The 18514-nt window shown below is 46.8% G+C and overlaps 1 protein-coding gene across 1 annotated transcript in view; it reads right to left on the reverse strand.

Moving 5' to 3' along the window:
* HIVEP3 (human immunodeficiency virus type I enhancer binding protein 3) overlaps positions 1-18514 on the reverse strand; it is a 94168-nt gene that overhangs the window by 14189 nt on the left and 61465 nt on the right. The window contains exon 4 of the mRNA XM_024199798.2: positions 9618-9716. Coding sequence (XP_024055566.1) covers positions 9618-9716 — 99 coding nt within the window. The remainder of the gene's footprint in view (positions 1-9617; positions 9717-18514) is intronic.

Consider the following 18514-nt stretch of genomic DNA (forward strand, 5'->3'; position numbering starts at 1 on the left):
TGTGAACTGACTAACTGCAGGATTCCTGGACTCCTTTTCCACTAGGTTCAGATGAGGACACCCTGTTTCTCACCTGATCAAATCGATGTTAACTGAAACAGCATTTCATTTAATGCTGCCCTCCACCAACCAGTCAGAGCAGCTGGAGAGCTAAGCAGAGCGAAAGGTCAGGCCAGACCACTCCTGACCACACCAGGTGGGTTGTCACCGCTAGAGCTGGCCAAACAATAAGAAGCCGCTCTGATCCATGGATAAAAGACCCCAGTTCAGGTTACTGTGAGTTGTGGGCTCTGATCTGTTGTTTGTAAGTATTCAGCAACTCTCAGGTGCAGTGAAAAAGGGCACGCATTTTAGCACAGATGATTATTCATCCTAAAAAATCATACTGAAAAGTGCATCATTGGTTCTTCTGTTATTTAAAAAGTTTCAGCTGTCCAGTCAGAAAGCAGAAACATTACCATGTGACTTAGGTGACCCGTCACACAATATGTGTAGTGAATAGTCAAAGTGAACAGCTCACAACCATGAGGCTGGCCATTACACGGTGAGACACGAGGGGTAATGAACGTGTTAGCTGAAATCAGGATCTGGCTGTGGATTATTTGCTAATCCTGAAAGGAGCTAAATTCATTACAAGTATTATTCTAAATGAATAGTTCAACCAGCTCCAGTCAGAACCATGTGTATTTCTTGCCCTGAAAGGGAAAACATTTCACAGCCAGATCTAGGAGTTAGTTACTTCCTCTACTCTAACGACTTTATGTTACGGGCAAGCTTAGAACTGGCAGACAGTGGTGGCCAAAGTGCACCCCGCTGTTAGCTTCCAGTCCCTAGGAATCTTCGCGCTGGGCTGTTTGGTTTCCTGGCAGACACAGAATAATAGACAGACACTGACAGTATCCGGTGAGCACAGCACGCTCAGCAGTACAAAGCTAGGGGAAAGCTAATCCATTTCCATGTGGTGGAGTAGTCCACATTTGCCACACAGGAACTATCTGAATGAGTGAAATTTGGAGGAGCCCAAGTGGATTTTGCTGCGCCCTCCTGACATGTTCCCACTGTGCAGAAAGAAAGCTTCAAACTCAGCCAAAGGCCAGAGCATTTCACAAGAGAAATCTGATCCTCCGAACTCAGCGGGCCAGAGAATGGCAGAGGGAAAAGCTGGAAGGGCATTTTATGACAATGTGTCTGGGCAGTGACACATATCAGTGGATGCCTAGAGCATATGGGCTTGATTCTCCACTCTGTATTGCTCGTCGAATTACACCAGGGTAAAATTCATGTGAAAGAGCAGAGGATCGGACCCAGAGTCTCCTTTTATGTAATGGGAAAAGTCCTCTATTTCTCCTGTCCCTTAAATAGAAATAAACCCACAGAACAGAAATAAACACAGCCAGTTTTAGGAATGGATGGCAAAGAGAGTGCAGAGAGTCTTCCTAGAATAGCTCATTGCAAGTGGAAATGGATGGGCAATTGGATGGGCCAGCCCTTGAATGGTTCTGTACTGATCTCCCTCTAAAAGAAGAGGAAGACAGTCTCTGACTACACAGAAAAATGCTCTTTCCGACTCACTGCCCTGCCAGCAATGGAAGCTATGTGATCGTGAGAAAATCTGGGATGTGGGATAGAGCTATGATCTTTAAATTTCATGTGGAGGCAAGTGTTAAGACTTCTCTGCATCCTTCCTCCTCTTCCATCCATCTGTCCATCCCCCAGCACTTACAGGATCGTCCATGATTTTCTAGCCCTTTGCAAGGATGCTAGATTCTGCATTTCTGAGCCTCAGGTCTCTTTAGTCATGACGCAGAATGCGTTAAACTTGGGCAAAAGCCCAGGAATCGTTTGCTTTTACCAAAGAAAAAAACCCCTGAGTTGCTCTGACACCAAGCCTTCCCATTTTCACCTTTACACATTCTTTCCCTGTCCCTTTTACACAAACACAAATGGGAGGAAGCGGAGACTGTATATTTTTTGTAATTCTAAAATTACATGGATTGTCTGCATAATGCAATAACGTCCAGACAGCTCCACATTCCAGCCAGCAGCCGTGCAGCCAACATCAACAAATGGAGGAGGATTCCATTCGGAAAGCTAATGGATTCCTACCCCTGTGCTTTCCTGAGTCTAGGCAGGTCCTTTCCCTCGCCGAGCTTAGCAGGTGTCCAGGAACTGTGTGCTCATTCACAAACAGGCATGGACACATGATTTAATGAGGGGAGAAGAGGCTCGCAGCTGACACTCACTCCAAACGTCTGCTAAGCATTCTCCCAGGTGACCTCTGGGGGAAAGGCCGATTTTTAGCAGGGTTTTTGGTTTAATGGTATTTTTTCAAAATGAGACGAAAGGCGGAGACAAATGCAGCCTTCTCGTCTGCTTAGTGCGTTCCTTTTCCTAAGCAGAATAGTCCTTTCAGCTTGCAGCCTTGAATGGCTTTAGAACAGCTCACACACTGTGCGGCTCACAATACATTACTATTAACCCTCTATGATCGGAGCAATGAATGACTGAATGAAATAATTACTGAAAGCATTCCCTTGAATGACTGAATTGAGCTCTCGCAGTTCTGGCCTTTGCAGCCTACAATTATCTGCTGCACAAATAGGATTTCTGATTTGCAGGTTTTTAAAAGCTTCACACAATTAATATGATTCATTAGTTCTAATTTACTATAATGAAAAGGTTTAAAATAATCCTTGTGCTTTCAGAGTGTCGTGCAACCAAAATTTCAGTAGTAACTGTCTCCTCTGCGATCAAGCTTTGATCTGAGTAAGAATCACCTACAGGTAGTATAACAGCAGGGGGAGATTTTAAGAAGCCATCAGTTAATCAATTATTCTAAGTGAGTTAACAGACTGAAGGAAACCTCCAGCAATCTGACACTGGAGCAGACTTCCGCAGGCTAACAGCGCACTAACACTTTTCCCCTGGGACTATCACTGGCAAATCCTAGACTGGGGTTTTTTTCCTGGACCTGCTCCCCCCACTCTGAACTCTGGCACTGCCCCCGCCAAACAAAGAATGCCTCGGCATGAACGAAAGGCTGCTTTTAAGAGCAGGACAAAAGCCTAAAGCCTAGTCAGATTTAAAGGAAAGAAAAGCATCCGTTTCGGCAATGTAACCTGCACCAGCAGCAAGGGGATAAAAAGCCATTGTGCTTCCTCTGCCTATAGACCACCTTGGTACGGGGGGAAACCAGCAACTTCCCTCCTTAGGAGTAACGGGGCTGTGTTTCACTTTAAACCGCATTAACAAACCTCATCACATTTATTAAAACGATTCTCTCAAAAAACCTCTTAAAATGCTCCCTCCCCCCACTGCTTGCCACTTGTCTGCCTGCCCGTGGGTCTCCTATCACAGGTGAAACCGGTGATCCCTGGGGAATTGAGTCCTCTGTGTATATAGAGAGACCGACTCTGATCCTTGGTACCCCTGTGTCAACCCACTGAAACTAGTGGACTTACAATGGATTTACACCTGTGTAACTGGGATCAGAGTCTGGCACACAAGGTGTAGAGTGGTTGAGTGCCTTGCGCATGGGATGCGGAGCTAGGAACTCCTAATCCTAATTGTGATGCTTTCTTTCTGTGTGGCCTCGTGAAGGTCATGGACACCCTCAAGGGTGCTGTGATTCACGAAGGTCTGTGCAGAGCTTTCAGCCACGTCCTACAGAGCTAGACTCAGGGCCGGCTCTGGCTTTTTTGCCGCCCCAGGCAAAAAAGCCTCCGGCCGCCCCGCCCCAGCAGGGGGGGGGGAGGGCGGCTGGAGCCCTGCGAGGAGGGCGGCGAGCCCCAGCGGGGGCTCCACTCTCCCCCCGGCGGCCGGGGGGAGGGCGCCGGGGGGGAGGGCGGCCAGAGCGCCGGGGGGAGGGCGGCGAGCCTGGCCGTGGCCCCGCTCTCCCCAGCGGCCGGAGCGCCGCGCCGCCCCCCTCCAGGTGCCGCCCCAAGCACAAGCTTGCTGGGCTGGTGCCTGGAGCCGGCCCTGGCTAGACTCTTTTGCACTAAACCTTTGCCCCATGAAAATATCTGTACAGTGACAATTTAACAAAGTCAACCAGTTCCCCATGAACATACAGAGATGTGAATGTGGTATCCTGAGTGCTAGTTTAAAAATGAGCAGACACGAATTTAAACCGTTGTACAGTATGTATTATCACCATTGTTAGCAGATTCCTCAGGATGGGCCTACTTCTGCTCTAAAACATCATGGGAACCAGTGGAATTCACACTGGTGTAAATTCAACCCAGGGCCGTATTAAAACGGTATCTTCACCAAACACAGAAGACTTCAGCCCACATCCCCGCAAGGGTGAGGGTGGCCTGGTGCCCAGACACTCAAAATCCAGTTACTGCAGGTGGGGAGGTGACGGGTCATCACTTGCGCCAGCCCCTACTCAGCCGGGGCTGCCCCCTACCTGCGTCGGGCGGCTGCAGCTCACAGCCCTGGCAAAGCAGGTGAGTCCCTCCTGACCTGGGCGGGGGGCAGGGTGGGAGGAAAAAAACAGCGAGTGACGGGGGAGAGGGGAAAAGAGGAGTGGATGGGGCGGAGCCTTGGGGGAGGAGGCGGGGCAGGGCCTCGGGGGGGAGCAGGCAGGTTCTGGCACGCCTGCTGGAGTGTCTGGTTTTTAAATATTACCAAGTTGGCAACCCTAATTAACATTCATGTGGTGCCTTTGTGAAGACTGGGCTCCCCAGCGGGCTCAATTTCTAGATCTTCCAATGACAGCTTCTGCCTTTGAGTAAATTTCCAAGCCGGACAGTAAAGTAAAGTATTGGCCACCATGAGCCTGCTGCAAACCGAACTCTGCTGGTTTAGGGAAGTGACTCAGCAAGCTGTAAAGGGGGTGTAAAGAGGCTGCGGGGGTCGGCCTGCAGGTTGCCGTGAGGGCAGCAGTCAGGGAGCCTTCGGCGGCATGCCTGAGTGAGGTCTGCCAGTCCTGCGGCTTCGGCGGCAATTCGGCGGCGGGGACGCCGAAGCCGTGGGACCGGCGGACCTCCCGCAGGCATGCCACCAAATCCGCCTTACCAGCGGACCTCCCGCAGGCATGCCGCCGAAAGCCTCCTGACTGCCGTGCTTGGGGTGGCAAAATACATAGAGCCGCCCCTGCTTGCAGGGTACCTGGGGAAGGGCACCTGGATAGTCTGGTGACTGGCATTCTAGAAATACATGGAGGGAGGGATGTGTGGCAGGAGGAGGAGGATTAAGTTACAGCCAGCTAGGGCCACTTTACTCCTGAATGGGGTTTTAATGGTCTTTAACTTACACGCCTTGAGTTGATTCACTAACTAATGAGTTGATGAACTTTCCTGAGTGTCCCTGTGTAGACATGGCCTAAGGACAAACTCTGCAAGGGTTACCTCCCTAGGTTACCTAAAGGAGAGCTTTAGCCTGCACAGGGGTAGACTGCAAGGCTCTATCTTCAGGGAACAACTCCTGTTTCCAACACAGGCTTGTGGAGAAATGTGCTCAGTGCCTGTTCATTACCTACGAAATTACCTATGAAATGGGAAGCATCGCCTGTGACGCTCTCTGTGCCCCGGGAACCCACCCTCTTCCCAATAAAGCTTCTGAGGGACCTCATTTCTGGGGAGCTCAGTGAGAATAAGCACTATTTGTTGTTCCTGCTGAGTTAACATTCCACTGGCTCACAGCAACGTCTCCAGAGCTTGTTCAGTTGACCAGGGCTTAGTAAAAATAACAGTAGCACCATGTGTTTTATAAGGCTCATGTTAAGCCATTGTCAAAAACCCTTGTGGGCTGTGGCTAGGCCGGGGGAATCAGACTGGCTCAGGCTGGGAGGGGGCATTAGAAGGGGAAGGAGAAATGCTAAACGCAGTTGCAAGAGCTGCTCTGGTGATGGAGGTTAGTGGGTGGGCAGCAGGAAGAGGTCAGCGGTGTCCCATCAGCTCTGCAAAGCCTTGTGAACGGAGAACGTCATGCTAACCTAGCAGACTGTACTGAAGCTCTGTGCTCCATCGGGGCAAACCCCACAGTGGAAGGGAGATGCGTATGATTTCTCCCCCTCTGTATTTAAACTATATTTACTGTCTATACAAATGACCCACTGACAACAATCCCAAAATCCCACCGGCACTCCGAGACATCTGCCTTCCCTGAAGGCTTCTTCACACTCATCCCTGCACTGAGCCTCCAGCCCAGGCTACCGAGAGCCTCACTAAAGGAAACAGAAAAACAATCATAAAAACATCTAACGGCTCCCAAAGAGCTCGTAATCTAACCCTCAGCAGCTGTCGGAGCTCAGCCTCCAATCACTTGGGTAAAATATCCTTCTGTAGCTCACACGGCTAAGTGTACGTTAGACTTTCCCTAGTTCTTTCTGCTCCCCTCTTGGAGATCTCTCACCTTGCCCTCGACATTTCAGAGCTGTCACAGTAAATGTAGTAAAAGGGTTTAGGGGGAAACGATGTGTAAAGCCATGGGAGTGTCATTTCCCTCTGCCCCTGAGGGGTTGGAGTCCCGAGGGGATGGGGGAATTGGGTCCTGCCCCCCGGGGATGGGAGGCCCTGGTGAGGTGGGTCCTATCTCTGGGGGGCCTGGATGGATGGGTCCTACCCTAGGCCGGTCCTCAGGAGGGGTTGGGTGCTGCCCCCAGAGGGGGTGATGGAGAATGAGCCCACACTCACCTGCAGCTGTGGCTCCTGTCCCTCAGTCTGGACCCAGCTCCCTCTCCAGGACACTCAGGTTTGGCACATACACCCCCCTGTCATGACAGAGGGGTGTCCAGGCCGAATTTGAATGAGCGGCATTGTGACCCCAGGTGCTAAGTCACAACACCCAGAGCCGGGAGCTGGGCCCAGTCGCCGGAACAGAAGCTGCTGCTGCGAGGTGAGTTTATTAAAATCAGGGACACAAAGAGAAGTCCTGGGCAAACCTCACAGTATCTGTGACATTTTCACCACCACGACAAATCTGCAGCCCTACTCATGCTTCAAACAGAAGGCCGTAGTTTTCAGGGCTGCAGCCCGCTGCTCTGATGCTCCTCAGACACACAGGGAAGAAACCTGCTTATTGGGCCGATGTCAGTGAAACTCAGCTACAGACACCATGGAGCAAGGGAGACACTGCTGTACTAAAGAAGCTTAGGTGGTTCAGAGGAACATGAGAGGCTCTTGAATTCACAGGCCCTTTACACAGGGTGTGTGTGCGCGTAGGGGAAAGAACTAAGCACAGGATTGAGGGTAAATAGATTTTTTAAATATACAGAGTAACCCGGCTAATATCTGACAACACCATGAAGTTTTAAGTCTGCTTCACTGCTGAGAGATGCCCTAGATACTGTCATTAGTGGCCCAGATTGTGCCCCCTGGATACACACATGGAAAGGACCTTCTCTCTGCATGCAAATCTCCACCTCCCCTGCGATAAGGGCACTCACCCCCTCCCACCCTGACCTTGCCACACAGGAGAACAGGGTCGACTGTGGGTGGGATCAGGAGATGCTCATCATGCTTTCTCCAGCACCCTGGGGATCCACCTGGAAACAAAGCCCTAGGCTGTATTTTTGCCTTGGAGGCTCATGGGGGTAGTCACAAGGAGGCTGTGGGAACCATGCTACACGGGGGCCACCAGGGGTCACAGCCAGCATGAATCCCGGGGGGACTTCAGATTTGGAGGTAGGCCACACATGCTTTCCCACTGGAGCAAAATCAATGCCCCTGATGGGATGATGTGGGCAAGGGGCTCCTCATGGACATTTCCTTCCCCTGGAGCCCCTTCCACGAGGAAGGGATAATCTGGATCGTATGATCGGATATTTAAAGAGTGCATCTCACAAAGGCTCTCACATCAGGCTTCACATGCTATATTCACAGGGGTCACTTCACCCAGCAGCACAATGCAGCTACAGGAGGTCACACTTTGATCTGGGCAAACCTTCTGGCCTTGCACTCCACAGCCCACGAGCAGAGCAGCGTCTGTTTAGCAGTGCAGAATGCTCTAGCCAGCTGAAGCTGTGAGGGGAATTTAAGGTTGTGACACCCTGGCACCCCCTTATTCACTATTGTCATATAATTAGGATATGTTTTGTACAAAGTGCGCCTTGTGAGGTAACATTCTAAAAGTCCTGATCTGCTAGACATTAATATCTCATTGGATTGTATGTGCTATCATTGTATGTGAAGTTATGAAGTTTGGCTACGTATGTGTTACTGAAACATGTTGTGAGATTGAAAACACCCACAAGTAGCCTTTCAGGTACGACAGTAAAAAGACCAAACAATGTTAATGGCGTACTGAGGAAATGCACACAAGAACGGGGATTACCTCAGGAACTGTGTACAATAGAAACCTCTCAGAGACAGCACTACACAATGGGAACTGTTTGGCCCAGGTCACAGCAAAAGAGCTTTCCAGCAAGTGAGAAGAAGATATAAAAGGGGGAAATAACATCATGATGGTACCTCACTCTCCCTCCAGCAACACACCTGGAAACACCTGAGGAACAAAGACTGAACTGGGGGAAGTGATGGTCCCAGGCTAAAGGGATTTGTAGCCTGTGTATGAAAACCTGGGAAACCCAAGCTGCAAAGCAAAGGCAGCTTGTGCCTTAAGAATCTGCCAGCCCGTTTATCACTCAAGGTGAGAATTTGCTAATTCATATCCTACCTATCTAGTATGTTAAGATCATTTTGCTTATTTACTAGGTAATCTGCTTTGATCTGTTTGCTATCCCTTATAATCACTTAAAATCTATCCTTTGGAAGTTAAGAAACTTATTTTATGTTTTAATCCAAACCAGTGTGCGTTTGACTAAGGTGTCTGGGGAAAATCTCAGCTTGGTTACCACAAGCGTGCACGGTCCTCTTCACATTGAGGGAGCAGCGGACCGGGTGTTAAACCCATATACTGGCCAGATTTGACCAGGGCAGGATGGTACTGCTCTGGGGTCCTAGGCTGGGAGGCTGGTGGTTAGAGAGCCTGCATGTAACTGCAGCTGGGTGTGTCCCTACCTGTGTGAATGCTGGTGAAAGTGCAAGCTTGGAGGGCTTTGCAGCTTGTCACAGCAGTACAGTGTGAGAGGGAGCCAGGCTGGTGGGCCAAGGGCTCAGTGGTACCCCAGTTCCAGGTGGCATCTGGGGGAACCCATCACAAGTCAGCCAGACTACTGCTCCTTAACACCTCTGCTCTTCTGAAAAGCATTGGAGGATCTTACATGGCCAGAGAGCAGGACATTTATTTATGTCTCATCCAAGAGACTGACCTTGCAGCAGCCAAGTGCCCCCTTGCACTATCTCACTTGTATAGCCCCACAGTGTGCACAGACACTGTCCTGCGGCACTCACTCAGTACTCACTTCCAATGAGCATAGGAAGCACCACACTGAATCAGTGGTTCATCTATGCCTGTGCCCTGTCTCTGACTGTGGCCAGCAACACATAGTTCCAAGGAAGGCACAACCCCCACCCCCAGAGGCAGATGTGGGACAATCTATGCAAACTGCAGCCAAATCAGGTCTGGTCAGCCAAAGCTCCCTTCCAGCAGTGCCCAGGGTACCTGGAGCACCTGGACGTGCCATTCATGTGACTGGACATTCTGCTATCTAAATACCATGCACTTTCCAAGCAGCAGTGGGAGAGCCCCACAGTTTAGAGAATCTGTACCTTCTTCAGCTTCCAGCTCCACCAGTGAAGACACCAACACGCCCATCTCCTGACATTTTTTGCTGTGGGCCTTTGACTTCATATGTTTAGTCAGATTCCCTGAAAGGAAACAGAACACACACCTTGATCAATAGTCTTTCTTTCCCCTGGCAAGGGGATGAGTAACAAGTTGACAACTTCACTTAGACCTAGCTGCGGTTTCAGTTTAAGGTGCTCTCTCTGCAGAAGCCTTTATCCCAGGCAGTCAGCCAGCCTGCAGCATAGGGATAGTTTTTCTGTTTAATTGCTTCACTGCTGGCTGGGATGAGAGAGAGGAGGTGCCAAACCTGAGACTTCAGAGTAACTGGGCCATCATGCAACCTAGAACACCTGGAGGGCACATCCTTTGCACGGATACTCCCCAGCATGCGCACTGCTGCAATGTTACAGCGCCAAAATGGAGCAGGAAAAATAGGAAAAGACAGGTGACCCCTTGGCATAACAGCTCAGCCCAGCAATCCATCCGAGCTGGTCCCAGAACATAGGAGGCAGCACTTTGTCTCCAGACAGGAGACACACCGTTAACAGTGACCAAGGAGGGGTGGAGACAAGAAAACAAGGGTCCAGGGAGGAAGCTGAAGGAAAAAACCAAGAGTAAAAAAATCCAGCTGAACTATGTTGGGCTTTGTCTGCCTGTGATTTAACATTTGGATACAACTGTAAATAATAGCAGAGCTGCCTGGGAAACAGAATTTCCATTCAGGAAAAAACAAAATGTCAAGAGGGGTTGCTGGAAGCAAGGGATCCCAGGGAGCTGGCAGGAAATGCCTAGCTGCTGCTTTCCATTGAAAATTTCGACAAATCAACCTGTTCGCGTGGAACATTTCGCTTCCATCCAGTCAGCATTTTCCAATGGAAAACTGCGTTGTCAGAAGATTTTCCATCAGCTCGAGTAATTAGCCCAGGTAACCGATTAACTCCCACTGAGTATGAGAACTGTAAATCAGAGAGATGCTCATGTGCTGAAACTGCCTGAGAAGAATCTGAGCAGTAAAGAAAGGTGAACACTTGTTAAATGACCCCCAGGTGTCTCAGCTGGGGGGGCTGCTGGGATGTTCTGGCATGTGCTGAGCGGCCAAGCAAGGAGGACACTTACCCCAAAACATGACACTTCACAGACTAAAGCTCTAAACCATTTTTGCACTGGTACTTAGTGGTGAGAAATATGATTAAGAAAAAGTATATTGAGGCTGAGTATCAGGAGAAGTGAACAGTGAGATCTGTTAGGCTGTGGGGTATCCTCTGCAGGTGCATGGTCACACTGCAACATTTATAACAAGCCTGAAGAAAGTGCTACAAGATATGATGTAGGCACAGCTACAAAAGAATGGCAAAGGAATGGAGTAGAGGGCCTTATAGGTCTTTTCTGTCACTATTTTCTATAATTCTGCAAAAACCACAACTGTCTCTCCCAGCAGGCTAATGGAACAGTTTTTATTCCTACTTATAGAAAAGGGAAACCCAGGAGAAGGGAGCCTAGGGGTGTGTGGAACATGCATCTGGGAAAGAGGAGAAGAGCAAGAGAAATGATGGGAGGAGTAAAGAAGAAAATTGCCCCTCTTTTCTCTTCTTTACGCTTCTCCCTTCACCTCTCTCCTCCATGGACTGAGCCGACTAGTAAGGAGAAGAAATGTATGCCCTTGCTGCAAGTCCTTCAAGGGTCGGTGAGTTCCCAGCATGACTCAAGCGTATCTAGCTGAGCTCTCCAACTTCATCATAACAAGATGACATGGCACAGGCTTTCCTGTTGGCCAGAGCCTGCAATGCCAACGCCTCGGAGTTCAGGATAAGAAGGGATTGTGTAATTTGGCCCATTCTAACTAATTATAACAAAATGTCAGCAGTGACAACACTCCTCAGTAAATGAAACCCTGCTGCTACCTTCAGTAAATTATTGCACCTCACTCCAGCTGACACAAATGACCCATCTATGCTCAATTACCATCGCAATAACCCTAATCTGATTCCTTCTGGTGAGACTTTACACAGGAAATGAATCAGCTTAAATGTACTGTGTGTTCAGAGGTTTGTGAGTTATGCTGCAGCGTGCGGTACCCCGGGAATTCTACTGCAACGCTAACTGTGGGCTGGGAGGAAGAGCTAGACTAACAAAGTCTGCCGAGCATTTCCCTCCTACCATGCTCCCCACACTGGCTCACAAAATGATTCCCTGTGGTGCATACACTGTACTACAGGGACACCGACCTTTGCCCAACCAAGAGTCGCAATGACTGTTAGCCAGGAGCCTGAAAGCTGCACTTCATTCGCATCAAATAGAGCAGAATGCAGCCTTTCTAGCTTTAATACGGAGGTGCAGCCAAGGGAGACAGGGTCCACGGAGAGAAACCACTTCTCAGATTGAAATCCGGTCTGTAGGCTGCACTCTGCCTACCCCTGCGTTGGTCTCATAGGTGGTCATTTAGCCAGATCCTCAATAACTTCACTGTGAGTGCAGGTGCTCATCACATTTGAAAATCACCCTTGAAAGTGTTGGCATAGATACATAGCTATTCATAGTTCAGTCAGAGACGTTTCTCTTTGCTGTTTTTAGGGGATAAAAGCAAATACGATATCACACAGAACCTAATGTGTCTCTTCTACAGCCTGCAGCATTGGCCCCACCACCTTATTTTACCTGTTTTTAACCCAGTTCCACCCCAGGCAACATACTTCTAGCTGAAGAGGACTGCAGAAGCCCTCTTCCTTGATCGGCTGGAGGCAATTGCCTTGGAGCAATGTGAAAGCCATATCCCCACTCAGCCACGCACACTACGATGACAAGCCAGCGGTGCGACTAAGGCCTCGTCTACATTACAAACGCTTTGCTGGCAGAGCTAGGACAGCAGATGCAACCTATTCTGACAGAGGGAGATCTTCTGCCAGCACAGTAACACCTCCGGGAACGTTAGATGTGCTGACAGAAGCGCTCTTCTGTGAGCATAGCTGTGTCTACACTAGAGATTTTGCTGGCGTAGGTATGTCAGCTAGGAGGTGTATTTTTCTCATACACCCTGACTGACACAGCTAGGCTGCCAAAGCTTTAGAGTGTGAGCTGACCTTAGACCGGGAGGTGCACTAAGCACCAGGACCCTCTCTGGCCAGTGCTAAGACTGTTTTTATACCGACAAAAAAAAAAATCAACGTCACATCAAATAGAAATGAACCAAAGTAGCGTTTTACATGCTGTGTTTCCTTCTTCTTTTCTTCTTCCCTTTCTTTTCAGTCTCTCCATCCTTCTTTTGTCAGACAGGACCATATTTTCACACACTGGTGCTGAAGCTGCGCCTGCAAAGATGTGGGTGCAAATCCCACATTTGTGCAAGAAATGGGCAATGTGTGTGCACAGTTATGTGGCTTCCACTTGCAATTGAGGTGTGTGCGCAGCTTGGGCAGGTGCAATTCCAGCATCAATTTCTGAACACGTAGCCCATGGAGGGAAGGTCAAAAGGGCCTCATCTAATTGACTTGCTTTTGAATATGTTGAGGCCGGATAGCATGCGGAATCCCGTCCCTGTTCAGTAGCAGGTTTGGTACGGCAGTTCTTCCTGTTTGGCTTATCAGACGTTAGTAGGTACAATGTTGCCCTATCATAACGGTGGTACTTCATTCCTTGAAAAATACCTTCTTATCGCTAGAAGTCTGAACTAGTAGCCTGGAGAGAGGATGGGGAACAGAAGAGAAAGATTTCTCCTGTCATCTGACAAAATGTGGATGCCCCTCACTGGCCCAGCTGGTGTAAATTAGCATGGCTCCATGCATGTCAACAGAGCTACGCCGATTTACACCAATAAGAAACTGGACCATTATTTTTAGAGCAATTGGCAGAATAATATGACTTTGTTTTTCAAAGTTCTTCTGGAAATTTGTTGGTGTTTTTAGACCCCCTGAACTAATGCTAAAAGAATCAAATTCTGAGGTCCTTACGCAGGCAAATTCCCACTGAAATCAACAGGTGATTGCCTGAGTAATGAGTAAGTAAAAGCTGAGAAAGAACCGCAGGAGGAGGGATTCATAGCTATTTGGTGCCCAGCCAAGCACTGGCTACTAACTGAATCAACTTACCATGGCTTCCTTGGAAAGACCGAAAAAATAAATATGAAGGCGTGGGCATGAGATAGAGAGTGATAGAGAAAGATATTTATATTGGATAGTATAACGATTACACTGAAAATTAGGCAGGTAAGTTGTCCGCAGTGAGGAGTTTTCTCAAGAGTATTCTTAGGTTGGAAATAAATTGGCCAACTCCAAATAAAATAATGAACCACTGAAAACGTTGAAGCAGCAAAAGCTTGCTAAATCTGAGTCTGACAGAGCAATCCCAACACAGAGATATTCTGCACTTGTGCTTTCAGAAATGCCTAATTGTCATTGTATATTCTTAGCTCTTGTGCTGTTATAGGGTCTTATTTAGGACCTAAAGCAACTTAAGTGCTTGTGTTGCCTTAAGACAGAACACTTGTGCCTCCTTAAGTCCTTAAAGCAGTTTAGAGGGGTTGGAAGCCATTTCTTCTTTAAAATCCATCAGGGAAATTAAATTCAGTAAACTTCATTAATGCCCCAGTCAGGTTGCAGAATTAAAACAAAAAGTAGGTAATGGAAAAGTTAAGAGTCCTAGAGCAACTTTCACTTGGTCACACTGCACCTATGTCACATTTTCTCCTTCTTTTGTTAAATGTGCACCATGAAAAATGCTGAGTGTGCAAAGCCAAGGTGCAACTGCGACAGGGATTATAACCATTTCCCTTGGACTTTACATTATTTTAACATTACTGAAGAGAGTGTACAAGGAATATCACAACAACTCTGCTACAGCCAGCAGGACTCCCTTTTTACAGACAAAGAATGAGATCCACCTCTATGCAGAGGATCATCAATAAGCAATAAGTATACCACCTAAACCCCATGTAAGCCCTCAGAAAAGGACTTTAGTGGCACTTATGTGAAGAATTGGCCTTGATCTAGTCTCTGCAGAGAGAAGAATTTCACTCACTTGGAATACAAGAAAAGGAACAGTCTTGTCCACTGTGTCTAGACAAGAATTTCATTTTAAAAAAACATTGTTATTATTAAAAAAACGAACGAGGAGTACTTGTGGCATTTTAGAGACTAACAAATTGTACATATTCATAGATTTTCAGGCCAGAAGGGACCATTGGATTATCTAGACTGGCCTTGTATATAACACAGGCTATAGAATTTCATACAGTTACTCCTGTACTGAGCCCAATAACTTGTTTTTGACTAAAGCATATGTTCCAGGGAGGCATTCAGTCTTGATCTGAAGACTTCAAGAGATGGAGAATCCATCACTTGCCTGGGTAGCTTGTTCCAATGGTTAAATACCCTTATGGTTAAAAACATGTGCCTTGTCTCTAATTTGAATGTATCTGGCTTTAACTTATTTCTTGTTCTGCTATTCTCCTTAATACCAGTGTTTTCTCCCCATTTCTCAGTCTACAAAACAGTCTCTCACTGATGACATGCTACTGAAATTCATTCATGGACTGTCGGGATATTTTCTGATTTCCAATGCCATTGACACATCCAATTGCACTAGAAATTATAGAGACATTTCCTGAAGATTATCTTTATCTTCACAACAACGGAACTTGGTGCATTACTGCGGGGGGAAGAGGGGTAGGTGCTGCAACTAGGGTGCTGGGGGTGCTGCTGCACCTCTGGCTTGAAGTAGTAATAACGACCCAAATACATGGTTTCCGCCTTCAGTACCCCCACCCTAAAAATTGTTTCAGCACCACTGGTATTGAAGGGTTGCCTGAGAACATTCTGAAATGGCTCAGTCACTTTCTAAACTTTTTTCCAAATGTTTAGAAAATGCCTCAGCACATAAAGGTGTTATGACATCTTTTAAATCTATATATCTCTTATAATACCAGTTAATTCTTCCTGAGCTTTTAGCCAGGAATAATAAACTGTACAACCATAAATTGCATTTTTTTTTTTGCATTTAATATATTAATATGTTCAATAACTTCAATAACTGTCACACTCTGATTTAAGGAATTGCAGTCTAATGAATTAAAGGAATAATATGTCTCAGGACATGAAGTAGTCTAGTGTCTGGAAACTGTGACTGGACTAGACTATCAAATTAATATCTTCCATCAACAGGTCCGTTACCTGAGCATATTTTACTTTAATAGAAATTTCTTTGTCCCTTGTAACCACCATAAAAGTAGGCAAATGTAGTGGCATGGACCACAGTAAGTTGTTCAATGTGGTTTATTCAGACAGTTTAGGAAGCTCAGCCAATCAGAATGTGAGAGGCTAATGTGACTGGTGAACAAGAGCAAAAAACGGGCATGGAATGGAATTCTATCTGTACTGGGCAAAAATAAAAGATCCAACACTAATCTATGGCCTAGAAAAGGTCAAAAGGTGAACAAAGGGGCAGTTTCAAAGATGGGGTTTTTGATACGGTGACAAGAAGAAAACAGTTGTAGCTCCCCCATCCTCCAAATCCATCAGGAAACCAGTAGTCAGAGGAAAAGGCTTTACCTCACCCTCCCAAGACAGACAATCATTTGAGAGCAATTTCTTCTCATCGGCTGCCTGGCAAGAAGCCTGTTAACCTCCACAAAGGCCTGGCAATGCTTTTGTTTGGGGATTGTTAATACAGTGATACTAACTGCCCATAAGACTGTAGGTAAAGGCACCATATTAAAAGGCACACATTTAAACCTGATCCAGAAGTTTGGCTTTCTGAAATAAACCTTTACAGTCCATATTTTCAAACAAAATGTTTCCATGAATTAAAAAATAAAACCTCCAAGATTATTGTCTTAAACTAATAAACATTTCTCTGAAGGTTGCAACATTGTGGTATTTTATAGGAGCTACCCCGCCACCAGTAGCCCCATCACATTGCCACCAGGCCCTCCAGTCAGATGCAGTTTACGATCACACCCAGAACCAACCTTCAGAGTAAGGTGACTATAGGGTGCCTTTCAAAACCCTAGCCCCCACTGCCCTGTGGCTATTCCTTGGTTGGAGTAAGACTAAGGGACATCACCCTGACAGAAACGCACCCTCCCTGAGGCGTTAGGCAGTCAGCAGTAGCTCTAAGCTGTTGTTCTCTGGCAGAAGCTACAACCATTGAGGCACTGAATGTCTGGACTCGGTCTGGCCTTCGGACTCTGTCTCAATGTTCTAAAAGGGGATGGTAGATCTAGGGCAGCCTCCACTACTCCATATTCTTGCCTAGGCGTACATGTTGAAGGTCTTGGTGTGTTTATCAGGCACCTGATTAGACCTCATACGTGTATACCAGGATCCAGTTTGGATCGACGATTGCCAAAAAAACATTTCCCTGCAGCTTTTGCCACCCAAATATTACAGCATTGTCCACACTGAAAGAAATGCAAAAGGTAAACAAATGTGATAAATAGTGAAAAGCATATTAAGAAATGTTCCACTCTGAATAATGGCTACTAATTTCTGTAACACAGATAAAGCTTTTTTTTTTAAATAGGATTTTTAGCAAGCCAGTGATCCTTATAAAAATAAGTAAACTTGAAATGCCTTCAGCCTACTTGAATGTTTAGAGCATTGGATCATGCTGAGAAGACCTACAATAGCTGAACTGAAGACAGCTCTATAGATACCCCTCTTGTGTTTTATACTGAAGGTTAAAAGTACACCTAGAGAACTGATTTTTAAAAGGGCTTCTACTCAGCCTGCATTTTTGCAGGTGCACCCAGGTAGCTTGCACTCTGCAATTAATTGCAGTTACAAAACCACATCAAAGAACAGAGAGGTTATTTGTGAAATCAGGACCCAAATGCACTCAGTTTAGAAGTATTAAAGATGAGCTTTGTAACCACCAGTCCTGGAAACTCCCTCTGGGATCTGAGAGTCAAGCTGGGTACTTTGTGCCTTGGACTTGTCACCAGTCGCAAAGATTCCTCAAATGGAGTTTAGCCAATGATCATGTTGCTGGTCCATGTTCAGGCTCTCCTGTAATTGTGTTGAATCCTGCATGTCTGCATCAGTAAAGCAAGCAGCTGTGACTCAGAGATGCATAGGGAGCAGTTATACTGAGTAAAAAGATGTCCATTTTACATACCCAGCTTTCTCACTCTAACCCCACTTCCAGCAAGGAATCAATTTTCAAGCAATTTTGAGGTTATCAACACAAACTACATTTCACAAGCCTGCAGATCCACAAGAGTTCTGACCACCCCAATTTATGATCTATGCATTCATGTAACTGAAGGGAGATACAATAGTTTTGCCTTTAAACCCTAGCATTTGTTTTCCTCCATGCTGACTTCCTCCCTCTGAATGGTTTCTTGCTGAAGCTGAAGAGGTTTTTTTGAAGGGGGAAAGACCTTTTAGGCGACAGCCCCTTTCAAAAAGGCTACTGTCATAATGTATACTGAAGGCTTCTATGTTTCAGGATGGCATAGTTGTGGGAAGAGAAAGCAGCTGGAGAGATGGTAAGAACGATGGTTTGATTCCAGCATACCAAAGAAAAGCCTGACAGAAATTAAGTAGGAGGCAAGAAAGGAAAGCAGCTAAAGAGACTTCTCCCATCTCCAGGGAAAACCTCAGAGGAGAGGAACAAAGCAAGAGGAAAAGAGAAAGAAGGCAATGAATAAGTAGAAAAAGAAAGGAGAAATGAGTCTGAAGATAAACCTAGGAGCTCCAGGGGCATGGGGAAAGCAGGAACTTAGATCTGCTATGTGCATTGAAAGGAGGATTTAGGTTCAAATTCATTATTTCCCCAGTGCTGCCACATTTCCAGTGATTACCAACCTACTATCTTCAGCTGAGTGGACAAGCAAAGCCACCAGCACTGGGTATTGTCCACTCAGCCTATTTCAATATTCGAGGAC

Source organism: Terrapene carolina, unplaced genomic scaffold, assembly GCF_002925995.2.
Source record: "Terrapene carolina triunguis isolate 2854851 unplaced genomic scaffold, T_m_triunguis-2.0 Scaffold236, whole genome shotgun sequence".
Taxonomy (NCBI): Eukaryota; Metazoa; Chordata; order Testudines; family Emydidae; genus Terrapene; species Terrapene triunguis.